This window comes from Phaseolus vulgaris, chromosome 6 (assembly GCF_000499845.2).
Source record: "Phaseolus vulgaris cultivar G19833 chromosome 6, P. vulgaris v2.0, whole genome shotgun sequence".
Classification (NCBI taxonomy): Eukaryota; Viridiplantae; Streptophyta; class Magnoliopsida; order Fabales; family Fabaceae; genus Phaseolus; species Phaseolus vulgaris.
Genome location: NC_023754.2, coordinates 27,821,390 through 27,849,109, shown reverse-complemented (window position 1 = coordinate 27,849,109; position 27,720 = coordinate 27,821,390). Strand labels below are relative to the sequence as shown.

General features: G+C 34.3%; 4 protein-coding genes across 5 annotated transcripts; 3 read left to right on the top strand and 1 right to left on the bottom strand.

The window, feature by feature from the left end:
• Positions 1-2,160: 2,160 nt before the first annotated feature.
• On the top strand, positions 2,161-3,406 carry LOC137832490 (abscisic acid receptor PYL12-like). The gene has a single exon (XM_068640684.1). It carries the CDS (start codon positions 2,642-2,644, stop codon positions 3,185-3,187), a length of 546 nt encoding a protein of 181 aa, XP_068496785.1. The 5' UTR covers positions 2,161-2,641; the 3' UTR covers positions 3,188-3,406.
• Positions 3,407-4,800: 1,394 nt separating this feature from the next.
• On the bottom strand, positions 4,801-9,073 carry LOC137832489 (uncharacterized). The gene is made up of 2 exons (XM_068640683.1): positions 8,106-9,073; positions 4,801-8,015 (listed from the first exon to the last, which is right to left on the bottom strand). Exons 1-2 carry the CDS (start codon positions 8,860-8,862, stop codon positions 4,987-4,989), a joined length of 3,786 nt encoding a protein of 1,261 aa, XP_068496784.1. The 5' UTR covers positions 8,863-9,073; the 3' UTR covers positions 4,801-4,986.
• Positions 9,074-10,646: 1,573 nt separating this feature from the next.
• On the top strand, positions 10,647-12,904 carry LOC137832488 (low-temperature-induced cysteine proteinase-like). The gene is made up of 5 exons (XM_068640682.1): positions 10,647-11,362; positions 11,516-11,748; positions 11,826-11,963; positions 12,058-12,558; positions 12,649-12,904. The coding sequence occupies exons 1-5, from the start codon at positions 10,849-10,851 to the stop codon at positions 12,784-12,786; spliced, it is 1,524 nt and encodes a 507-aa protein (XP_068496783.1). The 5' UTR covers positions 10,647-10,848; the 3' UTR covers positions 12,787-12,904.
• A 7,724-nt stretch (positions 12,905-20,628) lies between these two features.
• Positions 20,629-24,872, top strand: LOC137832487 (uncharacterized). 2 transcript variants are annotated; one of them, XM_068640680.1, is made up of 5 exons: positions 20,629-21,031; positions 21,338-22,511; positions 22,613-23,605; positions 23,693-23,795; positions 24,446-24,872. In XM_068640680.1, exons 2-4 carry the CDS (start codon positions 21,471-21,473, stop codon positions 23,720-23,722), a joined length of 2,064 nt encoding a protein of 687 aa, XP_068496781.1. In that variant the 5' UTR covers positions 20,629-21,031; positions 21,338-21,470; the 3' UTR covers positions 23,723-23,795; positions 24,446-24,872. The 2 variants fall into 2 exon arrangements, with proteins under 2 accessions (XP_068496781.1, XP_068496782.1); XM_068640681.1 differs by having other exon boundaries at positions 20,661-21,031; positions 24,443-24,872.
• Positions 24,873-27,720: the final 2,848 nt, after the last annotated feature.

The window sequence follows — 27,720 nt, the reverse complement described above, 5'->3', positions numbered from 1 at the left end:
TCTGGACTCCATAGCATTGTGCGTGCACTAGTAATGCTCACACTGTGCAAGTCTTAACTAGATTCTGTGGAACTTGAACTGTATATAATGTGCTCGAGTACTACTTCCTTGGATTTATATATTTTGCTATTGTGTGTATGGTGAAAACTTCTTGAGAAAAATGAAAATTTTTATAAGTAGATATTTACCACATTCAGACAAGACTTTTCTTGTAGCTTTATGTTGGCTGTCATGCTTTCATCTATTTTAGGAGAACTGCTACGATAAATTATGGTTATTAGTTGACTTCCCAATAGTTTGTGGAAACTTTTGTTACTTCACAATTGAAGGTGGCAGTTTATGTCGACATTGATGTAATAGTATATTGTTTTGAAAATCTCATTTATGGCAGAAATCCTTCCACTACTCCTTACAAAACTGGGTTTTTGACAGTTCATCAAATCTGAAGAGTTAACCTCGGGATATCAGTTAATAATTTATTGATTTGGAATCTCTTATCCATTCGACGAATCAAATATCATATCTATATGTTATGAAATGAGATTGTAACATTCAGCTTGCTATCGTACTTTTCTCATTTTTCCTTGATAAAAAATGGGGTTTCCTTGTCACTGTAGAAATTTGCAGCATATAAGAGAATGAGCGAATACCCCTAGCTCAATTTAGTATCCACTAAGTACTGTGCCCTGCGCAGGTTGGAGGATTTAGGTGGTATCAATTACTATATTTTTGCTTGGAAACAAATACCTCAATTATCAACTCAATGAAAAAGCTATTAAACAAGTGTTTGTCTTTATTTTGGATAGTTGCCAAACTTGAAAGTACGAACAAATATAGGAGTTGCTATTAGTACCCACCAAATATGATCTGCAAACGCAAATACGATTGAAAACTAGGACTAAGAGAATTATTACCTTTTACTTAAATTGGTTTCTTCCTTCTTTACTTCAATAAGCATCTTTCTTCACTTGAACTGTTCTCCATTTTCTCCTTTGGCTAGCCTCCACTTCTTTGTAAACACTTAGTCGAGATGGTAAAAAACACTTCAATGTTTAAGTAAGATCTCGATACTCGGTGCAATTAATACGTGATGAAGATGTAATTTTTCTTCAAAACTTGTGATTATTTATATAATTATCATGTTGGATTGAATTAATGTTATGACTATTTATATGATTATCATGTACCATAATGATTTTATCATTGTTTTTATTATAATTAAAAGTGTATTACCTAATGATAATAATTTGTTGATCTTCTGCTAAATTTAATAACTTTGGTTATATCAATTAACATAAATGGAGTGCTGAAACCTTCAATAGTCGTTCGAACCGATACGGTCAGGAAAAAAGATAAATTTTTACTAAGTAATTCCCATAGACTTATGATTGGTTGGCTTTTGATTCTCACTTTTGATAAAAGATGGTGAATTTATGTGTCACTGGAATTAAAAGTTGGAAATAAGTAATCATATTTAATAAGTTGGAAAACGTTGTGATTTTTTTTTATCATGTGCAGTGTTTGCAATAAATAATAGCTCTAAGAAAATCTTTAGGGAGGATTTCAAACAAACGTACCAGAGCTGGCACTCTTAAATGGGTTGACCAAACCCACTTAATAAAAAAACAGAAAATAATCTACTCTAATGGGACAATATATTTATAAGAATACATAATAAATTTTTCTATTTTAATATACACATTTCATATTATATTGTATTGTTTATTATATTTTAAAATTATGAAAAAAGAGAAGCTATTCATATGGTATAATGTGGATTACGAAAGCAAAACTCTAACTAAAAATAATAGTAAAATCTGATAATAAAGTGCATGTTTTTTTATTATTGTGAATGATTGTGTACATATGTATTTTATTATAGCACACGGTTTCAGTCTAAACTACGGGCTCTGTTGGAATGACCTCAAACCCACTGCAGAACTTTAGAACATGCTTCTCCTTTTTTATTAACAAAATCAAATCAGCGGTTACTCTCATCCCAATAAAGATAAAACTAGTGCCTTAAGCTTACCATCACACCTTGCATCACCTCAATGTCATCTTCTGTCGTGCAATTCTAAGCACAAGGCTTTCTGTTAGTTCCTATCTTACATATTTTTAGACATGGCCAGAGCAGATTCTATTACTCTCTTGGCAACACCAACAAAAAGCGACCTTATAAATTTGAGGATGAAGTAGTGACACTTCATTATAGAAATGAGAAATAGTGAAGTTGTAGCTTTTTCTTATCTACCATAGGTGTTGTAGTAATAGACTTTGTTTAAGATTCTTAAATAACTTTAAAGGCATTATCCAAGGGGCAATTGGAAGGAAGAGTCATTTAAATTTAATGATGATATTCTATTCCTAACCGACAGGGAGAACAAAGGATAACTATCACCAAAATATCTGCTCAAAGCACTTAAGTGAAAGCAGCCAAGCCTCGATCTTACAGCCTTCAACTTACTGAAGAATAAAGGGTAACAACTCCTCCCTTACTCACCTAAAGACCCAAAGCTCTCTCATTTACTGACTTCACAATCTGCAAAAAGATATATAAATGCGCACACGCAAAGGGTCCTTCAGAAACCCCCAAAAAAATCAAAAGCTACTTCTTTTGCTGTGAGAACCGTGGATGTAGATGCTTTGCAAGCCGGATTTAGAGACTCCAACAGTAAAAGCTATGCTTAACAACTACCACACCTCCAAGCTCTGTTCAAACCAGTGTGGTTCTAGCCTTGTGCAAACAATCGACGCACCTGTACCTCTGGTATGGTCCCTTATTAGGCGCTTTGAGAACCCACAAGGTTACAAGCTTTTTGTGAAGAAGTGCACCATGCTTGCTGGTGATGGTGGCATTGGAAGTGTACGCGAGATCATGGTCACTTCCGGGTTACCGGCTGGTGTCAGTGTGGAGAGGTTAGACAACCTTGATGATGACAAACATGTCTTGAAGTTTAGCATCATTGGCGGTGATCACCGGCTTGCAAATTACAGTTCCACGATTACTTTGCATGAAGAAGAAGAGAAACATGGGGGCAAGACCGTGGCGATTGAGTCGTACGTTGTGGATGTTCCGACGGGTAGTAGTAGTGAAGACACGTGCGCCTTTGCCAATACTATCATAGCTTGCAATCTTAGGTCATTGGCTAAGATCACAGAAGAAATGGTTTGTAAGGGTAAGTAAATTTAAGGCTATAGATATCTTAGTTTCTCTTTATATTATGACCTTTATTTGTTGTGCTTTTTATGTTGAGAGTTGTTGTTAATGTTAGAAGTCTATTTATGGATTTACTAGTTCTTATATAGACTAAGATTGCTAGATGCTTAACTGTATATATCTGTTCACTGAAATCGAATTAACAATGGAGTTTATTTCGTATTATGAAATCTAATTCATTTTGTCTGTTGCAATGTATTTTTAATTCATGTTGTCTTGTTCAGAATTGCTTTAAAATACTAACTAGGTATATATATTTATATCTTCGATTCAATATGAAAAGAAATAATTATGAATTTTGCACTCAAACTACTTGATTTAATTTTTGCTTAAATAAAAAAATTATAAAGTGGTATTACTGGTTTGTTTTTAAGAATAAAAATATTTAAAAACGAATCACATATCAAGTTTACTTTAAACCAAAATTGATTTTACACGCCCAAGTGCAAACTGAACATTTGTGAAAGGAAAATATTATTTGACACCATTCCTCCCGCTACACCTCACTAAATATAAATATTTTAATTATTTAAAAATAAAATAATAAAATTTTACATTTTATTTTGTTTATATTTTCATTAAGAATAATTTTTTTAAATTTTTTTTATTATAAATATTAATTTTTTTTTTAGGTGTAAAGTACTCTTTGTGAAATTACCACTGTCCCATTTTTTTTTTGGTCAATATTACTTTTCAGTCTACAATCTTTCAATCATGCCAATCAATGTCGTAAGCCAGCGCCATTCCAACAGCTTTCTAAATTGTTTGCCAATCACAAGTGCACTAAATAATATCTCCTAATTACCTTTACCCTGTACATATTTAGTTTCAAATACACACTATTTTCAATTAAAACTATTGTTTTTCCTCTCATTTCTTATTTAATAAAATATCTGACGATTTTCTTCATTAAATTTTAATAATAAAAATATTGCTTACACTTCTCAATAACGTAAATATATAATCCCAGGCTTCGGTCTAATTGTTAACGATAAATACAGCATATTCGGGGTAAACAAATAGACCAAACAACTAAAAAAAAACACGCAGGCAAAAGCCAGAATTTTACTGAAAGACCACATCATATGCACAATTAACCAGATCAGCCTTATAAACTGGGAATTTCAGTCATTCGCATACACTGCCTAAAACACGTTTAATAGACATGCACACCTGCACATATGCTTAACATCTGAGTTGTTTCACAAGAGGCGTATATTATATTGGACAATATTATTTGCTGACACGGAAGAACTAAAATTATTTCAACATGTAGCAATGAAAGCATGTCAAAAGAATTTCTAGAATTCTGAAAGAATGCTTAGCTTATCACTTATGCCACCAGAACCACATCCAATGATTTATTTACCTCATCACATACCAATAAATGTTACGCAGAAATAATAACCCAATATTGGATTTGAATGCATGATATTGAGTATTCCGCAAACTCACCAGCATTTTGGCAGAAAGCAAATGTGGATTCTTTATCTAAGAATACAATGACCAAAAGCTAACCATTGAAACCAAAGAAAACATATCTAACTAATGAACCGTATTTGAAAATAGAAAGCAATGACTACATATGAAAGGCTTTCATTCAACCTCAGTTAGCTACTATAACAGATCATCTGCTGAGATACAATATCTCAAAGAGACACAAAATAATGTCCAGACAACAACGCTTTACATGGCTTCGAGGAAGTATTGAAACCTACCAAATACATTGGAGATAGAAATCATTAAACTAAATAATCAAAATCCAACTAGATGAACATCATCAACTCTGGCCTACTGTATACATTGCTGTGCTCGTCTTCCAAGGCAGGGTACGATGCTACAAGAGCATCTTGAGCTCCAATATACAAAGAGTTGTAAATCTTCCAATACACCTCCCTAACTTTCCGGGCAGGATGGAACAGCCCTTGCAAACAATAATTCAGAACTACGGCCGCTCCCAACGCTACCCTCATACCTTCTATTGCCTCCATCACAGCATTAATCACGTGCGGAGATGTTTCAAAAATGTTTGGCCACACATAATTCAGCAAATGTACCAGTGCATCCTCACAGCCCAAACCAGCCACTCCCAATGCCATATGCTTCACAGCAGATGCAGCAGTTTGCCTGTGAACCAAATCCCTGTCCATAAGAGCATCCTCAAGCAACGGAGTCACAGCATAGATGTAGTCTTTTCCCATTTCACCAATGTACTCAAATAGGAAAGACAGGGACTTCAGCACACCATTTTGCACATTAAGTTCTGGGACACGATACTCATTCATCAAAGCCGGTAAAACTGTGAAAGGTGAACATGTTTCTGCAACAATTGCAATAGCTACAGTTGTGCAGACACGGTTCTGCCTCTCCTGAACCTTGAGGTTATTTAACAGAGTTGCTAGGACATCTTGTGGACCAATGGCCTTTGCTATATAACCAAAAGTGTTCACTGTAGCTCTACGGATTCCCTTCTTGTGTGCTTTAAGCATCTCAAGCAGCTCAAAACAAATTCTCATCCATTCTCTTGCTGGTACAAACTCAGCACCGCGGTCAGCAATTCTCCCTACAAGGTCAATACAATTCTCCTGGACTTTCTCATGCCTATTCTTCAAAATCGGAGTCAACCTTGGAAGTAAATCCTTAATAGGTGGAGTCATCTTTGTCATACCGATAACATTGACAATAGACTTGAGAGCTCCAAGAATTGATCCTAAAACCTCAGGATACTCTTCTCCCAAATACTCATATAAAACGACACCAAGATGACCCATCAATTGTTCCTCGTGGCACTGCTTCATGACAACAGCAATCCTTGAAATGAGATCTGCTGCTTGCTGTCTCACCTTTGCACTCTTGTTGTTCAATCGCCACTTGATGGTACCACAAATCTGTGGAAGATATGGTTTCACTCTCTGCCCAAGTGAGTTTACAACTGCACCAAACCCATTGAGCATCACATTAGCGTCATCACTGGTCTGCTCTTGGAAGGCATAAAGAATACCATCAATCAGAAGCTCTTCCAGCCGTGCATCAATATCAGATGCCCCCAAGTTAGTAACCACCTTCTCAATAGTTTCCATAACCATTCGCCTATATGGTTCACTCTCATCTTTAAGATCCTCAACAATTCTACCAACAATATCTGCAACACCGACCTTGTTTGCTATCTCTACAGTAGTTTCCACCAGTTGTTTATAGTTTCTTCTATCCAAAGCCATCCTCCTAACCCAGAAATTCCGGAAAAATTCAGGAAGGATATCATTTCTAATATATTCAGCTTCCACTCCCTCAGTGCTCACACATTGCTTCACCACTTTCAGAACAATTTTCTTCATTTCTTCATCAGGTGACTGGAATTCACGAATCAGAATGAGCATGACTTCCTTAGTATAGTAACTAGCATACAGAGCTTCCATCAACGGAATAATAAATCCAATTGCCTTCAGAAATGCAGCCAACACCTTTCCACGGTGCTGCCTAATACCTTTCCACAGTGGTTTCAAGACAGAGTCAAAACTTTCAATACCATAAGGAGCAGCTGCCTCAGCAAGGGCCGCAAGAGACAAAGCAGTGATTGTTCTCACCTTCTGATTCTCATCATTCAGACCATGTTCTATAATTTCCACAAGAGATCTCAGATGTGGCAAAACAGCACAACCAATTAAAATGGCAATCTGCTGCACAATTTTAATCCCAGTGTGCCTAGCTTGCCATGATTTCTTACTCTGACAAACTGCCTTCAAGAATGGTAACAGTGCAGGTATACCCAGAGCAGATGCAACAACACTAAAGGCCCTAGCAGTAGTGTTCCTAACATATTCATCAATGTTATCTATATCAGGCCGCATAGCAGCAATCATTGTAGCCAGCCCAGCAGCTTTACTGAGATTAGATATTATTTCTCTCCCCTCGACACGAGCATAGTAGTCCTCATCAATCAACAAAGGTTCAATAACAACAAGAATCTTATGCACAAAAGGCCGAACCAATTCATCTAATTTGTACAAAACCCTGTCTATCACCTTAACCAAAAGATGCCTCTCCTGATCCTCAAGTGTAGGCTGCATCAGCAATGGCAGGATTCGGTTAAACAAAGGTCCGGCACCAAACTCACGAGCCTTATCAGTAAGCTGCCTCAAGGCTGTCTTCCTCTGTGGTGGTGTCCCATTCTTCACTTTAAGCAGAAGCTTCATGATCTTCCTTTCCTTCTGCTCATCTGGGGACAAATCCTCCTCGTTCTCTTCATTCAACAGCGCCCCAAAGTACTGATAATCCTCAGGCTTCATAAAGGGCAATCCACCAGGCACCTCCTTCGGAACATCAAACTGCTGCCCACGATTCTCTTCAGGAATTTGATAAAGAGGGGTCCCCAACGGAGTAGGAGTTGCAAGAAGCTTCCTAGCAGGCGTCCTGATGGGCACGTACGAAGCAGGGGGGTCCAAAATCTTATATCCCTCTTGGGGAAACATAGCATCAAGCTCCTCATCCGTCAACGGACGATTCCTCTCTTCAATATCCCTCTCCCACCTCAACAAATTGTACTGCTCCGGTGTGATGGAGCCTTGTAAAGCCCCAGGGGTTGGAGTAGCAAGTTCAATACCACCAACAGGGGTAACACCAGGAGTATAAGCAGCAGCAGGAGTAGCACCAGGCAATGGAGTAGCGCTTCCCATAGTAGCAGGAGTTTCATCCCACCTCGATCTTTGTCTCTTAGGAGTTGGGGTAGCCATCCCAGAAAGCTTAGGAGTAGCATCCCAAGTCATGCCAGCAGGGGTAGCACCAGGTGTAGCACCGCCTGCACAGGAACGACCAAACCAGAAAAAAATTTAGTGCGCCACCAATTGAACATATAGTAAAAGAGGACTTAAGAGGGGTGTAACACTACCTGCAGGTGTTGCATCAGAATCCCCAACTCTACCAGGGGTAGGAGTCTCATCCCACCGGTTCCTCCTCCCTGGTGTCGCGTCTGAAACCCTCCCAGGCGTTGGGGTAGCATCCCAACGCCCAGGGGTAGTGTCCGGCATATCCCAATCAGAAGTTTTGGCCTTCTTCACAGGGGCAGCTGCAGCACCACCCTCATCCTGCGACTGGTCCCACCGGTTCCTCCTCTTCTGCTGCTGCTGTTGCGGTGGAGCAGCCTTGGCAGCCTCCTCCTCCTCCTTCTTCTTCTTGGATATGGCCTTCAGAGTCTCTTCCTTCTCCCTTTTGAGGGCCTCCTCGCGCATGACATCACTGTAGGTCCTCACCGATGGGTCGGGGGTCTTCTCCCCGGCAGAGAAAGGGTCGTGGCGCTCAGGGGAGATTATCTGGTTGAGGCGACGGCGGCGGTAATCGTCTTCACGGTCGATGATGCGCTGAGGCTTACGGAATCCGATGTCGGCGTCAGATTCGGGGGCGGAAGGCATGTCTTTAAGGAGTGACTTGGGGGCGGTGTAGGAAGCGAGCTTGCGCGCAACCTCGTTATCCATGGCGTCGAGATTCTCGTCATCCTCATTGGCGGGGATCGAAGTGAGGTAGGAGTCCTTATCGCTTCCGCCGTATAGATCGGTGTCGAAGGTGACAGAGTTGAGCGACGCCAGTTGCTGCTCCATTCGCTTCCGTTCTTCCTGCGTCTTCGCGATCTCGGGGTCTACCGACGCCATGGTTATGCTTGGAACTCCTAAAACCCTAACCCTAAACACAAACACACACAGAGAAATGGAGGAAGGGAAGGTAGGGTTGAAGATTGATGGATTTGGATTCGCAAAATGGAAAGGAAACCGAAGGAGAAAGAAACCCTATGCAGGTTAGTGAGTGAATGTTGAAGAAACACATTCAGATATTGCTATGCGATGAGAGGAACCGACATAAGCTGTTGGGCCCAGATCCGCCCAATTCAGTTATATCTACCTGGGCCGTTTCCTTCCTGCACCCCATTTTTAAAACATTCCAACTTTGCCCTTAATTTTTTCAACATAGCAAAATTATCATTCCAGAATATATTTAATTTTGAAATGTTTTATCAGAAATTATATTGATGGTGATTATCTTGAAAATTTACAAAATGTCTTAATATTTCAAAATAGTTAATATGAAAGATATTTGACCATATCATAGAATTATAATCTTTGACATTATTTTATATTATGTACTCCGAAATATCTCTCACCTCACTATTTATTATCCGGATTAGGTATAAGAAAGTGTTTTAATATAACCTGGACAATATTTTGAAACGTAAACAAAATTAAAATGTGAGGTGCAAGAATGAAAATGAAAAGTCTAGGAAGAAAATGAAGCCCAACTATGGCCCGATTCCTTAAAAGAACATCAATTGGGTCAGACCAAACTCCAACTCGGTGCAATTACTTCCTACAACCAATGATTTTTTACCTGCACCAAATCAATTTTTGAATTTTCAAAATTATCCTTTATCCCGAAATTGAAAATCTGAAAGTAAAAAATACATTCTAGACAAAATAGAATAGATTTTTGTGTTCCAAAAATAAAATTCTAGTATAGAATTAGAAATCCAAAATTCTCTTCTTGAAAAACAATTTGGAATACAAAAATGCATTCCAAAAAATAAAATCCAAAAACATATTCTAGAAAAATAATTCTAAAAACATATTCCCAAAAAAAAATTCTGAAACACTTTAGATGTATCATTTCAAAAAAAATATGAAGCAATTGCCCAAAGTGTAAAGTATGAGCCTTCTTGATGCATTAGGGTTATACAACCTTCGGATGGTATTGGCTAGGAATTATTTTAATGCATTATATATTTTCAACTGTACCACACCTATCATAATGGAAAACTTTAACTTGAAGGAAAATCAGGTTTTCAAATTGAATCTTGTTTTACAGCCTGGTGGTGATATGAGCAAAACAGTTTTCTTTGTATTGCTTTCACCAGATAAGTGTTTTTAGTAACAAGTTCACATCTTCCAAAAATGTTTAGAATATATAAATTTTCAAGAATTATATTTATTATATTTTTACCTAATATTTAGATAAACCTTTGCATTGTTTGATATATTTTAATTTGTTTTCGTTGTCTACAAGTTTTCATCATAAAAATTAACATCAATACTGGAGTGATTTCAATTAACACTTTGACAGATAAAAACAAATAAGAAAATACGATAAATTTTAACCAATCTTTGAGGACATGTTTATATTTCAGTTCCGTTAAATCTAACTTTATTTTTTTAAAAAAAAGAAAAGAAACAACGTTTTTTTTCGAAATTAATGTAAATTTTACTTTTGAAAAAACTTGTTTAGTCACATTTAACGTAAATACAAACATGTACTAAATTTGTTTGTCCCATGCCTCAGCAACCAGTCAATAATAGTCTAGTCACAACACACGCTCGTTTTTGAATGTTAGATTACCCGACCCAAAATCCAACTGATAGGACTAGTAGAAATAGTAAAACAAAATTTTGACACTCATTACCAATGATGTCAGTGATGGAATTCATTCATACACTACTATCAAATCGCCCCTTTACTTTACACTGCTATTTGATCTTTTCTTTTCTACCTTTCTGATTTTCTATCTAAGCCAAAGAAGCAAAAGGGAAAATGGTGGATCAAGTTGCTGAATGGCAGGTTGGTAATGTTGTATATATATATAGAATACAAAGATGATGGTGGATCAAGTCATCAAAAAAACAAGAAAGAAAATGGGCTGCCAACTAAAAACTCAACTGGTTGTTCTCTTCCTTGTCTGGGGTTCATGGGAATTTCTGTGCTATGGTCTCCCAAGTGAGTACTCCATATTGGCCCTCGACCTTGACAAGTTTCCTTCAGAGGAAGGGGTGGTGGAGCTGTTCCAAAGGTGGAAGGAGGAGCACCTTAAGTTTTACAACCACCCTGAAGAAGCAAAGTTAAGGTTGGAGAATTTCAAGAGGAACTTGAAATACATTGTAGAGAAGAATGCAAAGCGAATTTATCCTTACGGGCACAGACTAGGATTGAACAGGTTTGCTGACATGAGCAATGAAGAGTTCAAGCATAAGTTTATTTCAAAGATAAAGAAGCCATTTAGCAAAAGAAATGGCTTGCCTGTTAATGATGACTCATGCGAAGATGCACCTTACACTTTGGATTGGAGGAAGAAGGGTGTTGTGACTGGTGTGAAGGACCAAGGAAACTGTGGTAAGCTTCTATACAGTCTATACACACACTTATAAATTATGTGGTTGTGACTTGTGTGGATACTCTGCTGTCAAAACCCACTACTCCAATTTCCCTTCTTGTTTTGCTCTTCGATTTTGCATATAGTGAAAGTATTTGTTATTGTATTATTAGGTAGTTGTTGGGCATTCTCTTCTACTGGAGCCATAGAAGGAATAAATGCACTTGTGACAGGGGACCTTGTTAGCCTTTCAGAACAGGAACTTGTGGACTGTGATAGTACTAATGAGGGATGTTATGGAGGCCTCATGGACTATGCTTTTGAATGGGTTATGCACAATGGTGGGATCGACTCAGAAACTGAATATCCATACACTGGTGTAGATGCTAGATGCAATGTCACCAAGGTCTTCTCTAGTAAACCCTGCATTTTCCTTCTTGTGCTATTTTATATATCTAATTTACAGAATTTTTTCTTGTTCAGGAGAAAACAAAGGTTGTTAGCATTGATGGCTACTCCGATGTGGGACAATCAGATAATTCTCTGTTGTGTGCTACAGCGAAGCAACCTATCAGTGTTGCCATAGATGGTTCTTCATTGGATTTCCAACTATACGCTGGTGTAAGTGTTATTCAACCTTTCACTATTGCAGAAGAAAAATCCAGAAAATGGAATTTGCATTCATAAACTAGTCATTTTCACTTTTCTTGAACAGGGTATCTATGATGGAGATTGCTCAAGTGATCCAGATGATATTGATCATGCAGTTTTAATTGTTGGTTATGGCTCAGAGGATGATGAAGATTACTGGATTGTGAAGAATTCATGGGGAACCTCATGGGGAATGGAAGGGTACATTTATATTAGAAGGAATACTGATTTAAAATATGGAGTGTGTGCAATCAATTACATGGCCTCTTACCCTACCAAAGAGATTACTGCTCCATCCCCAAGTAGTTCCCCATCACCGCCTTCACCATCACCACCGCAACCACTACCACCTCCGCCGCCACCTCCACCACCTCCACCAATTAGATGTGGAGATTTCTCATATTGTTCTGCTTCTGAGACATGTTGTTGCCTTTATGGGTTTTCTGGTTTCTGCTTCGTTTATGGTTGCTGTGAATTTGAGAATGGTGTGTGTTGCCAAGGAAGCGATTATTGTTGTCCTCGTGATTTCCCCATTTGTGTTATTGAATATGGACTCTGTCTCCAGGTATGAGATATCATATCTATGTTCTAGTCTCTTTCATAAGGTATGAGATTTCCAATTTTCTGAATATACTCGTAAATTTGTGTTATGCAGAACCATGGAGATTTGATCGGAGTTGCTGCAAAGAAGAAGAAGTTGGGAAGTCACAAGTTACCATGGACTAAATTAGAAGTAACAAAAAAGACATCTCATCACCTTCAGATGAGGAATGCTTTGGCTGCAATGCTTTGAATTTACTTCTTTCCCTCCTCTCTATTGCAAAACATAGTTAACTACTTCTTCTGCTTTATATAATAATTGTTTCATATGCGTTTATGCTAAGAAAGAGTATCATAAGAATATTTTGTAATACTTTATTTTCAATATCATGAATATGCTTTGTAAAATAAGAAATATTTTTTTTGAGAGAAATCGAAATCAAATATTTCATCCGTTGGTAAAAAAAAATAGCTAACTAATCCAGTTAGCTACAGTGTCTTTCTAACAATTATAAAATATATATAGTAATAATTACAAAACATATATAGTAATAAAAATCTTTCTGAAAACAACTTTTGTAAGTAAGTATATTTGACATTCTAAATTGATAAAAGAAAATTGTATAATTTTTTTATTAAGTTTGAAAATTGAGTATTTGGATTTATAGTGTTGTCGTTCTACAAGATTGATACTCACAAATTCACTTATATTGCACTATAACAATGTTAAAACTTCCAATTATTCATATTAATCAGTGAAGTATAAGTACAGAGGAACAATTATGAATACTCAATTTTATCATTTTTATCATTAGTTTATACATAAAATAAATAATTTAAATTATATTATTTAAATATTTTTTTCTATAACAATATTAATTTAAAATACTACATTGCATTCTATTTTATTTAGGTTTGTTTGTTATAATTAAGAAAACTAAAACTGTTATAATTAACTAAAAAGAAATTAAAAGCTCTTTCAAAAGGACAATTCTTTTTTGTCTCATTAAAATAAACGTTTTTAATTAAAGAAAAAAAAAGTAATCTTGCTTATTGGAATTATGGGCCAATGTCAGCCCATTGGTTTTTCTCACCAGGTCTCTTTTGCTCTTTTAGGTATTTTTTTTAAGAAAAAAAAAGTAAATAATAAGGATAGGGCTTCTTCCTCCTGCACCCCTACGTTTTTCTTCCTGCAACCCCCACAATTTTGTAAATTCTAAAACTGATCTTCACCTTTTATTTGAAAAAACTAGAGTTTTTTAGGTTACAGGATATTAGGGATTTGGGAGTGTGCTACGGATTCATCAATCCAAAAGTGATTCGTGTTCTTTTTCAAATAAATTCTAAAACTGACCTTCACCTTTTATTTGAAAAAACTATAGTTTTTTAGGTTACAGGATATTGGGATTTGGGAGTGTGCTACAGATTCATTAATCTAGAAGTGATTCGTGTTCTTTTTCAAATAAATTCCAAAACTGACCTTCACCTTTTATTTGAAAAAACTAGAGTTTTTTAGGTTACGGGATATTGGAATTTGGGAGTGTACTACGGATTCATCAATCCAGAAGTGATTCGTGTTCTTTTTCAAATAAATGGGTGTTTCGAAAGCAACTTGTTGATTTCCGAATTGCTAAATTCGGAAATCTAATTTTTGTTATGGATTGATGGATCTAGAAGATTACCAAATTCACCAATCCAGAAGATTTATGGATTTTCCAATCCAGAATACAAAAAATAAAAGCGGATTTCCCATTCTGTAAAATTACCGAATTGCATTGTCCAGAAGAAGAAAGAGTAGTGTGGATCTTATGTGTATTTTGGAATTTTTAAAAAATAATAGAGATATTTTTGTCTTTGCATTACACTATGGGGGTGCAGGAAGAAAAACGTAGGAGTGCAGCAAGAAACTGCCTAAGGATAATACTATATACACTTTTTTTTTAATTTCTCTTTTATTCTGGTCACTTCTCCCTCCAGCTTCATACTTTTTTTAGTTTTTATATGAAGTGTAAAAGTTTTAAAAAAAAAATCATACTTTCAGTTGCAATATTTTCATTTTTTTTTCAATAAAAAATTTGTCTATCGTTTGAGTTGGAAAAAAGATTCATTATATTTTACACTTCACAATATCAAGATACTAGATAATTTTTTTAAAAATTTTGTATTATTTTTCAAGTAATATGATTTCCAAAAAACTTTTAAAAAATAAACTACCAAAAACACGATCACCATTAATAAAAGTATCAGAAAACATTTGAACCATGAATGTTTGCTACAAGCAACCTCACCACTTAAAAAATTAAAAAAAAAATATTACACACCTGAAAAAGATATGGAGTTTGGGGAAGAATTTGTCTTTATTCTTCTCCCACAGACACAGTTACACATCTTCACCCATCTTTGTCAATGATTGAAACACAACCCACCCTGTAGTACAACGCATTCTCAGTTCGTCTCTACAAAATGCACCAGTTTTTCATCTTAACTGTTGCTTCTGCAGTATTTCAATCTTCTTAAATAAGAACTGAAATTTTTTGTACATTTGCTTCTTAAAAGTGTTGTTTCTGACTCTTTCCCACAATCTTAAAACTTGTTTTTGATTTTATATCTGTTAATCGTTCCAAAAGGAAAAAGATTCGCCAAAAGCTTGTGAACATTAAACTTGCACATATTAAATATGGAGAAAAGCAGTAGACTTTTAAGTTTTTGAATAAAGAGCTAGATTTCCTAAATCTATGCTCAAATGGTATAAAGTATTTAGATTTACCTATTTTTATACCCAACACTCACTCATGTATGTAGTTCTCTCTCCAATGCTACATTTGGGGCTACAAAGAGTTTAATTATTTCTTCTAAATTCAGTGAGGTCCTAATGTGCGTTTTTCCCCCCTAGAACATGATTTTACTTTTTCATGTCTCGTAATTGGAAACCAGCATGTTTTTTCAGATTCAATAATTATGTTGGAGAGTTAACTTATTTTACCAAGGTGTTTATGGAATCATTTGGCTAAAAAAATGTTTTATTTTTTTTTTCAAGTTTTTGTATCTATTCATTGCCCATGTTTTATAAATTTTAATTTCATATTAATATAAAGTAAAAGTTTTTTTTTATTAACTCGTTATTTTTTTTACTCAAGACATGATACCAATTCTATCTTAGTATTATAAGTTTAACTTTGCTTCCTGAAGTGAAAATATGTTTTAATAAGATGATTCATAACATTTTTTACAAACTGAAATATTTTTAAAGTAATCTGTTGGGTTATGGGCCTTCGGCCAACCTTTGGTCATTTAGGTAGGAGGTCGATGTAAATGAATAATGTAAAGGAAATAAAATAGGACAAGAATTTGAATTAATTAGCATTAACGAGGCAGTAAAGAGAGAATCATAACGGAAGATACAGGGTTAAGACTGACTCCATATATACTAAGTAAATAGATTACACATTAGGTTAAGAGCACACTGGTTCTTGACTACCTTCAATGTTTTGGGTTTAAGTCGCCTATTAACCTGTTTAGAACATAATCTTTTTGAAACACTAGTAGTTTTAAGAGTCATGCACTTTGAATCACATGTATTAAATTATATATTGAACATTTAATTTTATTTTTAATAGTTAATCTTTTAAATTATATTTCTTAACTTGATTTAAGAATTTGTAAAATAACATTTATCAATCATATCAAGCCACTATCGTTTTTATTTTATCTGAATGCTTAATTTTTTTACTAGTTATTTCTTTAAACTTATATTTTTAATTTCTATGTCTAAATTAATTTTTTAAAAATATTTTTTAATATTAAAAAAACATAAGATCACAGTATAAACTATGTATAATAAATTCAAAACAATTCTATATTTAAAATATAATTTTATTAGATTGTGTTATTGGTACCATTAGATGGTGCATGGGCTTTATTTTGATTTTTAAAGAAGTCTATTGGCTCTATCACATTAGAGTGCCAAAGACACCAGCTTTTGTAGCCGTAGCTACTGCTAACTCTTTCTTCAGACCTTTTAAACCTCACGTGGTGGTTGCGTTTTCAAGCCAACCAAAGGACTTATATAATAAAGCAAAATAAAATTTATGTAAATATTTAATAATTTTCACATAACATTGAGGAAATTTAATTCCTTATTTCTTCTCAATGGATAAATAATCCTTTCTATAATTGTAAATTAGTCTGTAATAATTTTACAGACTAGTCAGGGCATCATTATCAATCTTCTATTGGTATATTTCAACTCTACATTTTCTCACCATTAATCTATATAATTTAATAAGCCAACCATTCACAATTTTAAATCGAATGGAATTTAGTTAAAGAAAATATTCCATGCAACCTAAAGTTCAATTTTCAACCAAGCCAAGTTTTAAGTCTAATTAAATTAAATACAATTTGGATTATGCATAGAAAAAATCCAACTGCATTTAATTCATAGCAAACTCTAATGGTGAACACGAAAAAAAAAGTAAACATATGTTGTGTGGAATAGAAAAAAATCATGTTACATAAGTTTAGAATAAGGAAAAATTCAACTCTAAATTGGCATCTTAGTAAAAGTCTTAGCCATAAGTTACAATTGTACTAGTCGCCAACTTATTAGTGAAAGGCAACCAATAAGAAGTGCACTCTAAGATATTATAGTTAATGTATTTTGCAACGTTGTCAATCTCAAAGTTGATACGTTTAAATAGTGTCATAAATATACTTAACAAAATTAAAGGTTGTCATAAATATACTTGACAAAATTAAAGTTCTTTTACAAATTTCTGTCCATAAGAAGTAGTGTATGGACAATCAATATAAACGTGGGCACTTCTTTCAACTGAAATTTAAACCATGTTTAATTATTTTGCAGAAAATGAATGCCTTACACTATTAATATATTCGGCAGGGTAAATAAATGAACTTTTAATAACTTACTTAAGTAGATATATTAAAAAAAGTGTTGATATACTGAGAATCATATATCAGAGAATATAATTAGAAAAAAATAACAACTTTTTGCTAAAATAAAATAATATTAAAATTATATTAATCAAAACATATTATAAACTGGTATTTTTGTATTGTTAAAATAACATTTTTCTATTAAAAAATCTCACCTTGTTAGCTTTTAAATTAGCATGACTAAATATTAAAGCTATTTCAACTAGTTTATGATAGTAGTTTTAGAGAATACATGCTACGTTTAGTCCCATCCGTTAAGCCGGAAAATTTGAAACTTCACTTAGCTCAATTCACGGTTTAAAATAACTTTAATGAAGTCAAGGAAAATAAATAAGAATTGGAGATGAAAATGGGGATATATTTTGATTGTGTATTTTATTATGGGTAAAATTGACATAAAGAGAGACATTGTATTTGAAAGTGCGGAATTGAAGGAATAAGAAGAGAATTAAGCGATAATCAGGGACATAATTAGATTTAAATTCCACAATGTGTGCAATATAGAATTTGAATGTGTGGAGTTTTGTGGTGCACATGGGTGGATGAGAAAGCGGAAAGTGGTTGGAATGAAGAAGAAAGATAAGAGTGAGGGAAGTGGGAAGTCAAGTATGGCAGACAGAAACCATAAAGGGACCCATCTTCGTGGGACGCAAGAACCCTTTTTCTAATATCATTCATGTTCCCAACCCAATCTCTGTCCCGTGATCTAAGGACTCTCTTTTTCTTTCTTTTTCTTTTAATAAATGTCTCTACTCTATTGAGTTATGTATATCATAGTCAATGGTCAGGGATTTAATTTCACATACACTCTGCTACTTACACACCACTGTGGATTTTTCCATCAACTTTTATGTTAGAACAAGTCAACTTGTAAAATGAAATACCCTGTTACAAAAAGTGATTACTTATGTCATTTCATGATACAATTCTCTGAAGTTGCTCATGTGTGGTAGTTTATGCACGATTATGATCAAATCAACCGATCAACTTTAAATTCAAGTGAAATGAATAAATAACTTAATATTTATCTGTGTACCCGTGAGTGCGATGGATCATAAATCTCATTAGTGTTCTGACCGATGCTAAGGTCCTTATTAGTAGATCGATCAACATCTCAAATGCAGTTATGTTTAAGCAGAGTCAGTGAAGTTAATCCACGATTAAGAGTTAGGTAATGTATTCATAAACATGGTCCAACTCCCTAATTTTACCCAATAAGAAAGACCATTAAAATAATATAAATAACACATTCCAAGATTCAGGTACATCATCATATACAATGCTACAATCGAACGATGAATTTATTGACTTGAGTATCAGAGTGCCCTTTTGTAGGTACCATCCCTTAACTACGAGAAGATTGAGGGTGAGACGAGTAAGGAGCTTACAAGGAGGGAAACTAAAATGCAATCTGACCGAAGACTCAGTAAGAAAGAAGAAGTGATCTCAATAGTTCCCTGGACCTTAACCCGGGAACAATCTGATTAATTGATTTTTATTTACATTAATTATAATTAATTTGATTCTTGGATATTTTTTTTCAACTTAGCTTAACAAACTTGATGAAGTAAAATATTGTGTTTTAATTATAAATTAATACATTTATTTTATTTTATTTTAGTACTTAAATGTTTCTTTTTCTTTTATTTTTATTGTTTCATTCATTTTGATCTTCTTATAATTAATCTCATCCATGTTATCAAGTGTCTATGACTTAGTCATGCTTATTATGTAACTTTTGTATATATTTTATGAAAAAAAACTTTGTAATCTCATCCATGTAACTTTAATAGCCAATAGCTGTAGAAAAAATAAATTTAAGTGAAATAAATAATTAATGATTAAAGGAAAATTAAATTTTTTATTTTGAATTAATAAATTAAAATTTATGTATAGAGTAGACAAAATGTGAGAAAATTTTAAAAATATAGACTAGCGCTTATGATAAAATATTTTCTCTAAATTTTCGCAAGTTTCTCTCTTCAGTATATTTGCAGATATGTAGAAAATAAGTTTAAAGAACATATTTAGTCATAAGTAAAATTGTATTTAATAGAATGGATAAATGTGATTGACACAAAGTTCAATTTTAATTTCTTTAAAGATTTTCTTTGAGTTTAGGTTTTCTAATTTTGAAATGCATTACTTTTTGTCTTTTAAATTTTATTTAAATATTTTTTATTTCTCAATAAAATATTTTATAAATCACGTAGAGGATAAAACGGGTATTTTAAAAAATCAATAGAAAAAGCAAAAGAAAATAAATAAAGACCAAAATACATTATATATATATAATATATATATATATATATATATATTTTACATTTTTTTTCAATGATAGCGAAATAATTTGATTGCAATGAAAAAGAACCATCAATTATAATTGTTATTCACTATCCTGACCTTTAAGAAAACGGAAAATCTCGAAACCTTTCAACGACCGTGATGTGATGATGATCATAAGATCCCCCAACCCATGCGTTTTTATTCAAGAGAGAACAATATTTAACATTTACTAATCTTAACATTATGATAACTGATAAATGTGTTTACATCATTATACACATTAATTTACTTCAGCTTTTCTGAATTAGTTTATTCCTAAAACTATTCACTGTTTCACTATCAAATTTGTATATGGTGATATCAAAATCTGCCACCTTCAATTCATGAAAAATAATATTTGTTATTTATTTACTAGCACACAGAAAGTTAAAAGATGAAATAAGATAAAAGTAGGTTTGTGGCTTTATGTTTTTGTGTTTTTATAGTTATTTACAGTATTATGTGTTATTGGTTTAATTTAATTTGTTCTTAGAGGAAGATGTTGTTAGGGCGAAAATGAAATGATTGAAAATGATATGATGATTAAGTGCAACGTGGAATCGGACACTCACAGAGAAGAGTTGTCTACTTTAAATATGGTCGGTCCACAACCTACTTATTAGAGTTAGGACTCTTTCTTACTACTAACTGTTCTTCACGATGCATCCGTGACCCATCACTTTTTAATTTAAACCTTTCAATCACACTCTCAAATTTCATCTATTGCTATGACAAATGTGCATTGCGAAATTACTCACTTTTATTAAAATAAAAAAAAAACCATATACAAATACGAGGATTGATAATTGGACATACAAATAGTTGAACCAATCGAAAAAGAGCAGTGGGTGTTATTACGAAGTGATGTTGGGAGTTGAGTCCAATAACTATCCATTATTTTGGCTAATGTTTCGCCAGTCAGACACTGCCACACCGTAAACTGATGAAATACATTGAAACAAAAACAATAGAAGCTAAAAACTCGTGTCTCTATCTATCAGCTTCAATCTTGTTTGATTTTCCTTACGTCATACTCATTCCACTATTCACATAATTTTGCAACCATCCATTACCATTCCCTTCCATCTTTCTCACCTCCACATCTTCATTCCTTCCTCCTTTCATTATTTTCTCATTTTCGGCTTCACAAAAAGCTTACATTACTTGCTCACTAGCGTTGAAACCACTTCCTTCTTTCTGGTTGCTTCTGAGACCAGGTTTCATTTTTAGTTCGTGGTCACTTCAACTCAATTATGTTCTTTTTCAGTAATATTATTAGGGTCATTAAATTTGACGGATTAAGGTGTTTCGTGTTGTCATTGCGCTGATGTTTTCGCTTATTTGTTGTTTGGATTATAGAGGAGAGAAAATAAGTCTTCTTATGATCCCTTGGTTTCGATCTTAATTTTTTCTGGAACTGTATATGTGTGTTAGTTCTCTTTTCTCATTTTAAGTCCTGTTGAATTGAAGTTTATGTACTTATTCTAAACTGTTTGTAATCAGTATCTGTGTCTTGTTTTCAGGTTTTGGTGATTGGCAGGAGGTTTATTATCTAATCATTTAGGTCTGCTGCTGAAGATTAGTGTATGATATTCGTCCTGAATCGTGAACTTGTGATTGGGAGGGGCTGTACTGTTGTTAAATTTTGGAAACAAAATGGCGGAAAGGAAATTGAATATTAATGCCCCTCTCATGTCTGTGAGACGTGGTTCTGCCACATCACCGTCCTTGACTGAAGCAAGGAAGAAGATTCTAGAGAAACGCCACAGTCTTCCATACCACAAATCAGACGCGACCTTGGATCAGGTAACAAAACCAGTTGCAGTTCCTTTCAATTGGGAGCATATCCCTGGAAGACGCAAGGGCAATGGTGGATCTGAGCCTCATCCTCCCAAGGCCACTTCAATCACTCCAAGCCCAAGGCTTCCTCCAGGAAATTCAACCAATGCTACCAAACAACCATTGGAAAGGGAAAATAAAGCTGCAAACAAATTCAAGTCCTCAAATAAATCCAAGTCTTTCAGCGTCAGTGTGGCTAAAGTAGACACTGTGAAAGAGAGAAAAACAGAGAAGATAGAGAAAATAGTTGAGAGCAGAAGGTCCAATGTGAAGTATGATGATGATGATGATGATGCTTTTTCTGACGCCCTTGAAACACTGTCACACACAGAATCATTCTCCATGAACTGTAGTGTGAGTGGTGTAAGCGGGTTAGAAAATATGAGCGCAAACAAGTCTGGAACCTTTTCCACTGATCAACAAACTAGAGACTTCATGATGAACCGATTCTTGCCTGCTGCAAAGGCCATGACTTTACAGCCTTCTCAATATTCTTCAAAAAAGCAATCTGTACTAGTAGAACAACAACCTAGAGATGTTAGCAAATTGATTCGCGAGGAAAAGAAGCCATTGTCTAATAGGCATAACACTGCTATTATACCATACCATGGCCACGGTCAAGAGGAAGAAAGTGAAGACGAAGGTGATGGTAACGAATGCGACAACTCTTCTGATATTGCAGCTAAAGGCTGCGGGTTGTTACCTCAATTACATATTAGGAATTCACTGTGCTTATTGAATCCTGTGGCTGCGATCAAAATGAAAAACCAGGTTTCCTTGCCTTCAGCCAGTGAGGTTGTGAAACCTAACAAAACTTCTCATATTAGATCTTTTAGCCCAGTTCCAGCTGTAAAGAAGGTAAGAAAAACGGAACTACTTTTCACACTTCAACCCTGAATCAGCAAGCTCAAGTGGTTTTGTTTGACATATTTACTTCCAATCATGAATCTTTTCCGCAGGCTTGGGACGCAATTCACAAGAACAAATCAAGCTCTAGGGCAGCATCACCTGACAAGCAAGAGGGTAAAAAGAAATTGACTAGTGAATCAAACAGATTTACCTATTCTGGTGAGTTGCTTCCAGGTAGACTCTCTCCCTTCCGTCGCTCAAGAGCAGCTGCTACTGGTATATCTCCCTCTCGAAGACCTCAATCTCCCTTTCGTGGCGCCAAGTTGCTTGGTGATTCTAAAGAGGCTGAAAATTATAAGTTTAGCAAGGTGAAATTTCACAGCGGTGTGCTTGGAACTGTTCAAGATGTGCTGTCCCAAGGAAACAAAAGAACTTCATATTCAGGAAGTCTCACACTCGAAAAGACATTGTACATAGATACAGTCAGCACAGCGAAATTACCATCTTCAAATGTAAGTTCTTTGGATAACACACGGAGGGTAGATACTATGATTGCAGACTTAGAGAGAAGAAGGGGGAAAGAAAGTTATTCCTCCATAGGATCTTCTCAAGATATGAAACAATTACGATGTGCTGTGGAAGAAAAGGCCACATTTGATACTGAAGTGTTAAATTCTTTGGATTCCATTCCACCCAGTTTGTTTAGAATTTTGAATCTCACAGCCAAAGAAGGAAAAACTGAAGGATTGACAACTGATCAAAATATTAGCCAAGAACCCGAGTCCTTGTCACTTGTGCAAGGGACATTTGTTGAAGATTCAAAGATCAATGCCCAGCAAATTGTGTTAGTTAACGATTCAGGAAAATATTGTGCTGACTCTGTCGTGTCTCCTCTTCCTCCACCATTACCAAAATCACCTTCCGAGTCCTGGCTTTGGCGTGCCCTGCCTTTAGTGTCTGTGAAGAATTCTTTCCTGCACTCAAGTCAAGGTACTCAAACCCAAGCTAAAAGGCATGATTGTAATGCAACATCTGGTAATCTCAAGTGGGAAACAATAGTGAAAACTTCAAATTTGCATCATGATCATGTACGCTATTCTCAGGTAACCTTGCTAATCCTTTTGTCCAAATTTGTGTAACTCAACTCTGGCAGCGCAAAGATTAAAATTCACATTTAACTTTCTCTGCAGGAACTTCCGACGCATAAATCTCAGCACTAAATCTTAGACATGAAACTCAATATCATGTTATAGTTCAAGCTTTAGGTGCCCTGTTTTCTCAGTTACGCTTATGGTATGATCTTCTCACCTTATGTAATTTTGGCATTAATATCATAAGTAAACATTTGGTATAGTGTTTTAGATTTCAACCTAGGTAATGTTTTCATCCCAAAAGATTGGATTTACATCGGTTTAGACTTTCGAACTTCTTTAGGTCAATTGAGCACGTCAACCTTTAAATTTGACTCAATCAATTATATTACATCAATCCCTCAAAAAGAGTACAATCGCATCAATTTTGAAAGATTAGATTTAGTTCTTGATTTAGTTCTTGATTGAACCAAATATAACATTCTACAGTAAAGAACTGATGTAAGTTTCATTTATAGGACTAGAAACAACATAAACACAATGCTTGAAGACCAAAACTTCTTTAGGTCAATTGAGCACGTCAACCTTTAAATTTGACTCAATCAATTATATTACATCAATCCCTCAAAAAGAGTACAATCGCATCAATTTTGAAAGATTACATTTAGTTCTTGATTGAACCAAATATAACATTCTACAGTAAAGAACTGATGTAAGTTTCATTTATAGGACTAGAAACAACGTAAACACAATGCTTGAAGACCAAAACATCAGTTCTCTTTTTTACTTTCTATAAATTATCCTGTCTTTATTATTTATTTTTTCCTTTCTATTGAATTTTGTTTCCAGCAGGTGGCTTCAAGCTCTGAACCCTGTTCATTTTGGTGATACTGTATTGATTAGAGAGAAATCAAAGTCATTTTTTTGTGATCAATAATTCTGGATTAGTGGCGCTTTCGGTGGAATCAAGATTTCCTAACCTGCCCTACAGAAGTGTATATCGGCTACTACTGTGTGTCTTTTTTCATGTTGGTTTAGTCTTCGCAACTTCTTTCTTCTTGATCCGAGGAATGATCCTTATGGTATCAGGATTTTTTTATGTTAACTGGTATAAGTGATTACTTTATCCATGATCTATTGATTGTTTCCTTTTTAATACACAGAGAAAAGAATCCTTCAAATATTTTAGTTTGCAATTCTTCAGCACTTTGAGAACAAGTATGTACATCAGATGAATTCTGGATTGAGATAAATTTCACACTTTCTTTTGTTTGGTGTACTTCTTGTGTAATGCTGTTAACAAATCTGGCACGGAAACAGGACAAAGATATTTTAATCAATTGCATCATTGATGTATTCATGTAAATTGTAAACTCTATAAATGCTCTTCCTTTTATGATTTACTTTTTCTTTCAAGTGATTATGCTTTTCAAATGCGATGAAATTTGAACCGTTTGACATACTTGAAGTCTTCACTGCCACATATATCTATTAACTAGAGTTACTTCGTAAGCATAATCATGCAAAAAATGAATGAGTCTGTGTCTTTTATCTATCACTATCCTAATGTTTGTCCTTGCACTTTTCGCCTAATGTTCATTAGTTGTTAGGAATAGTCTAAGTCTCACAGTAGAAATAGAAAAAAAGTTGAGTACACAAATTCATTCTCCAAATCTGCATTCACATCTCTCTCTGATAAACAACTACGGTAGGAGGTTCTTACTCAACAACAATGTATCCATGAGTAACCTCTTTTGGCTTCTCTTTCTTGCCAATATTTTCAATGGTTTGATCCTCAAGAAAAATAACATCTAGACTTCTAACAATCTTCTTATCAATCGGATCCCAAAATCACCACGACCATAACCTAGGAAAATATACTGTTTAGACTTCCCATCAAGTTTAGATCTTTCATTTTTAAGGATGTGAATAGATGCTTTGCAGCCAAACACTCTCAAATGTCATACTCATTGTAATAATTTAAAAAAAGACTTGTGGATTAATCATCACTATCTGCTCTAACACATTTCAATAATTTACATGTATCTCTTTCAACACTTGTATGTAAATATTTGAACACATCAAGTACCTGAATTTTGGATTTCAAAACAAAAGCCCAAACCTTTTTAGAATGGTCATCAATAAAAGTGAGAAAAATAAGAGCAACCATTAATTGATTTAGCATACATAGAGACAAACATTAGTGTGAATTAAATCCATAGAGACAAACATTAGTGTGAATTAAATCCAAAATATTTGGTCTTTTTAGTTAGAAGATATGTGCTTGCTTACCAACAAGACACTCAGATCAAGTTTCAAGAGATATAGCAACCCTTGTCTTGCAAGTATAGCAAGCACGACATGTAAGGACATTCAGAAATTACATGTGAAAGGACAGAGAAGAAAAACGTGGCTTTTAAAATGACAAACGCTGAATAACACATGTAACTTGCAAAATGATTTACGAACACCCAGGAGTGATTCCTGCCCCTGATATCCAATGTTCTGTTATTCGGTTAGTCTTTAACAATTACACCAACCACATTTGAACATTGAGCAATGGTTTTGGAATACTTGGTTCAATAGGATTAGGTGACTATTAGGTCACTTTCAACTGCAAGTATCACTGATGTTTCTGTTGTTACTGATATATATACATTTGGCAAAGTAAGAATTTTCCCCTCGTTTTCTCAAATATGTATGGTATTATAGTATCCTTTATGGTTAATCAAATTTCATTTTTTTTACTGGATTATTTTTCAAAATTTAATTTGATTGTAATCTCATTTAAACATTTTTGGATGTGCCTTAAATCCAACTTTGATATTGCAATTTTATCATGTCCATAGCAGTTAAAGTCTAATGCACTATCACCAAATCCATCATGAAAGCATGTAAGTCAAACCTTTTGATTAATTGCAATGGAGTCTCTTAACATTTTCCAAACAGGGTAAAAAAGTTTTGATAGTTCCTCAGATTAAAATTTGGCATCTGTTCAAAATTTCAAGCTCAAGTTCCTTCTGCAAATGAGCTTGAGAAGTTCTTCCAGATCGGTCAATGACTTGTGAATATGAAGCAGTGAAGAACAAGAAGTTGAGGTTGGATTTGAATTGGGGGCTCAAAGTGAAACATCTGCCCTAGATTTGGCACAGGTGGCTGGTCCAAAAAGTAGGATGATACTGAATCCATCACTGATTAAAATAAAAGAAAGAATTGAATCCATCATGTGAATCTATATGTGGAGAACTGACAACAACGTGCATCTTTTTTTTTAATTTTTAATATTTTCTCGTAAATCAAGGGTATCTTAAATTAACTATGCCCATGTTTGATTTGATGTTAAATGAAGTCATATGTGATATATAATTTACATTCAAGTTGAAATTATTTTGTAATTTTTAGTTTTTAAAACAAAATCCAAAATTTTAAACATTAATTCAAACATACACGGAATGATCGATTTTTGAGAGATATATATTTAAATTTATCAAATATCTCTTTTTATATTTTCCATACATCTAAATCTAAAAGTTAAACTCTTTGCATAAACTAAGAAAACAAAATCATGTCCCAATTATACTATATTAGTTGTATAATTTGTACAATATGAGAAATAAACTTAAGAAAATGAAAAGTATTATTTTGGTAAGAGAGGAAAAAAATTAAAATTCATTGACTCTGCGTCAGATCATTGATGTGATATGGTAGCATATGAGGCAGTGTGATGAATGCACCATGATACTATTTTGCACCCATTCTTGGTGAAGAACAGCATTGTTGTGACTTGGGAGAGTGAGAGATGGTGGGACCCACATCAGGATGATGAAATGAGAGGAGTTATGTTTATTACTATTTCTGCCAACCCAAGACATTCCTGTCAGAAAAGCTCATGTTGTTCTCCACAGGTATCCACAGAATGGTCCTTTATCTATTCCGCCATCAAAACAACCACTTTTAAAGCATGTTTGGTTTCTTTTATTTTAACTGGGTCTCATTCTTCATCAAGTTTTGTCTCTATTTTATGTTAAAACATAATTTCAAATAGAAGGAAGTATAAATAATTCAACTTTTTAAATAAAGAAAATTTTAATGTAATTCATTGGAAATGTTTATGATAAGATTAATAT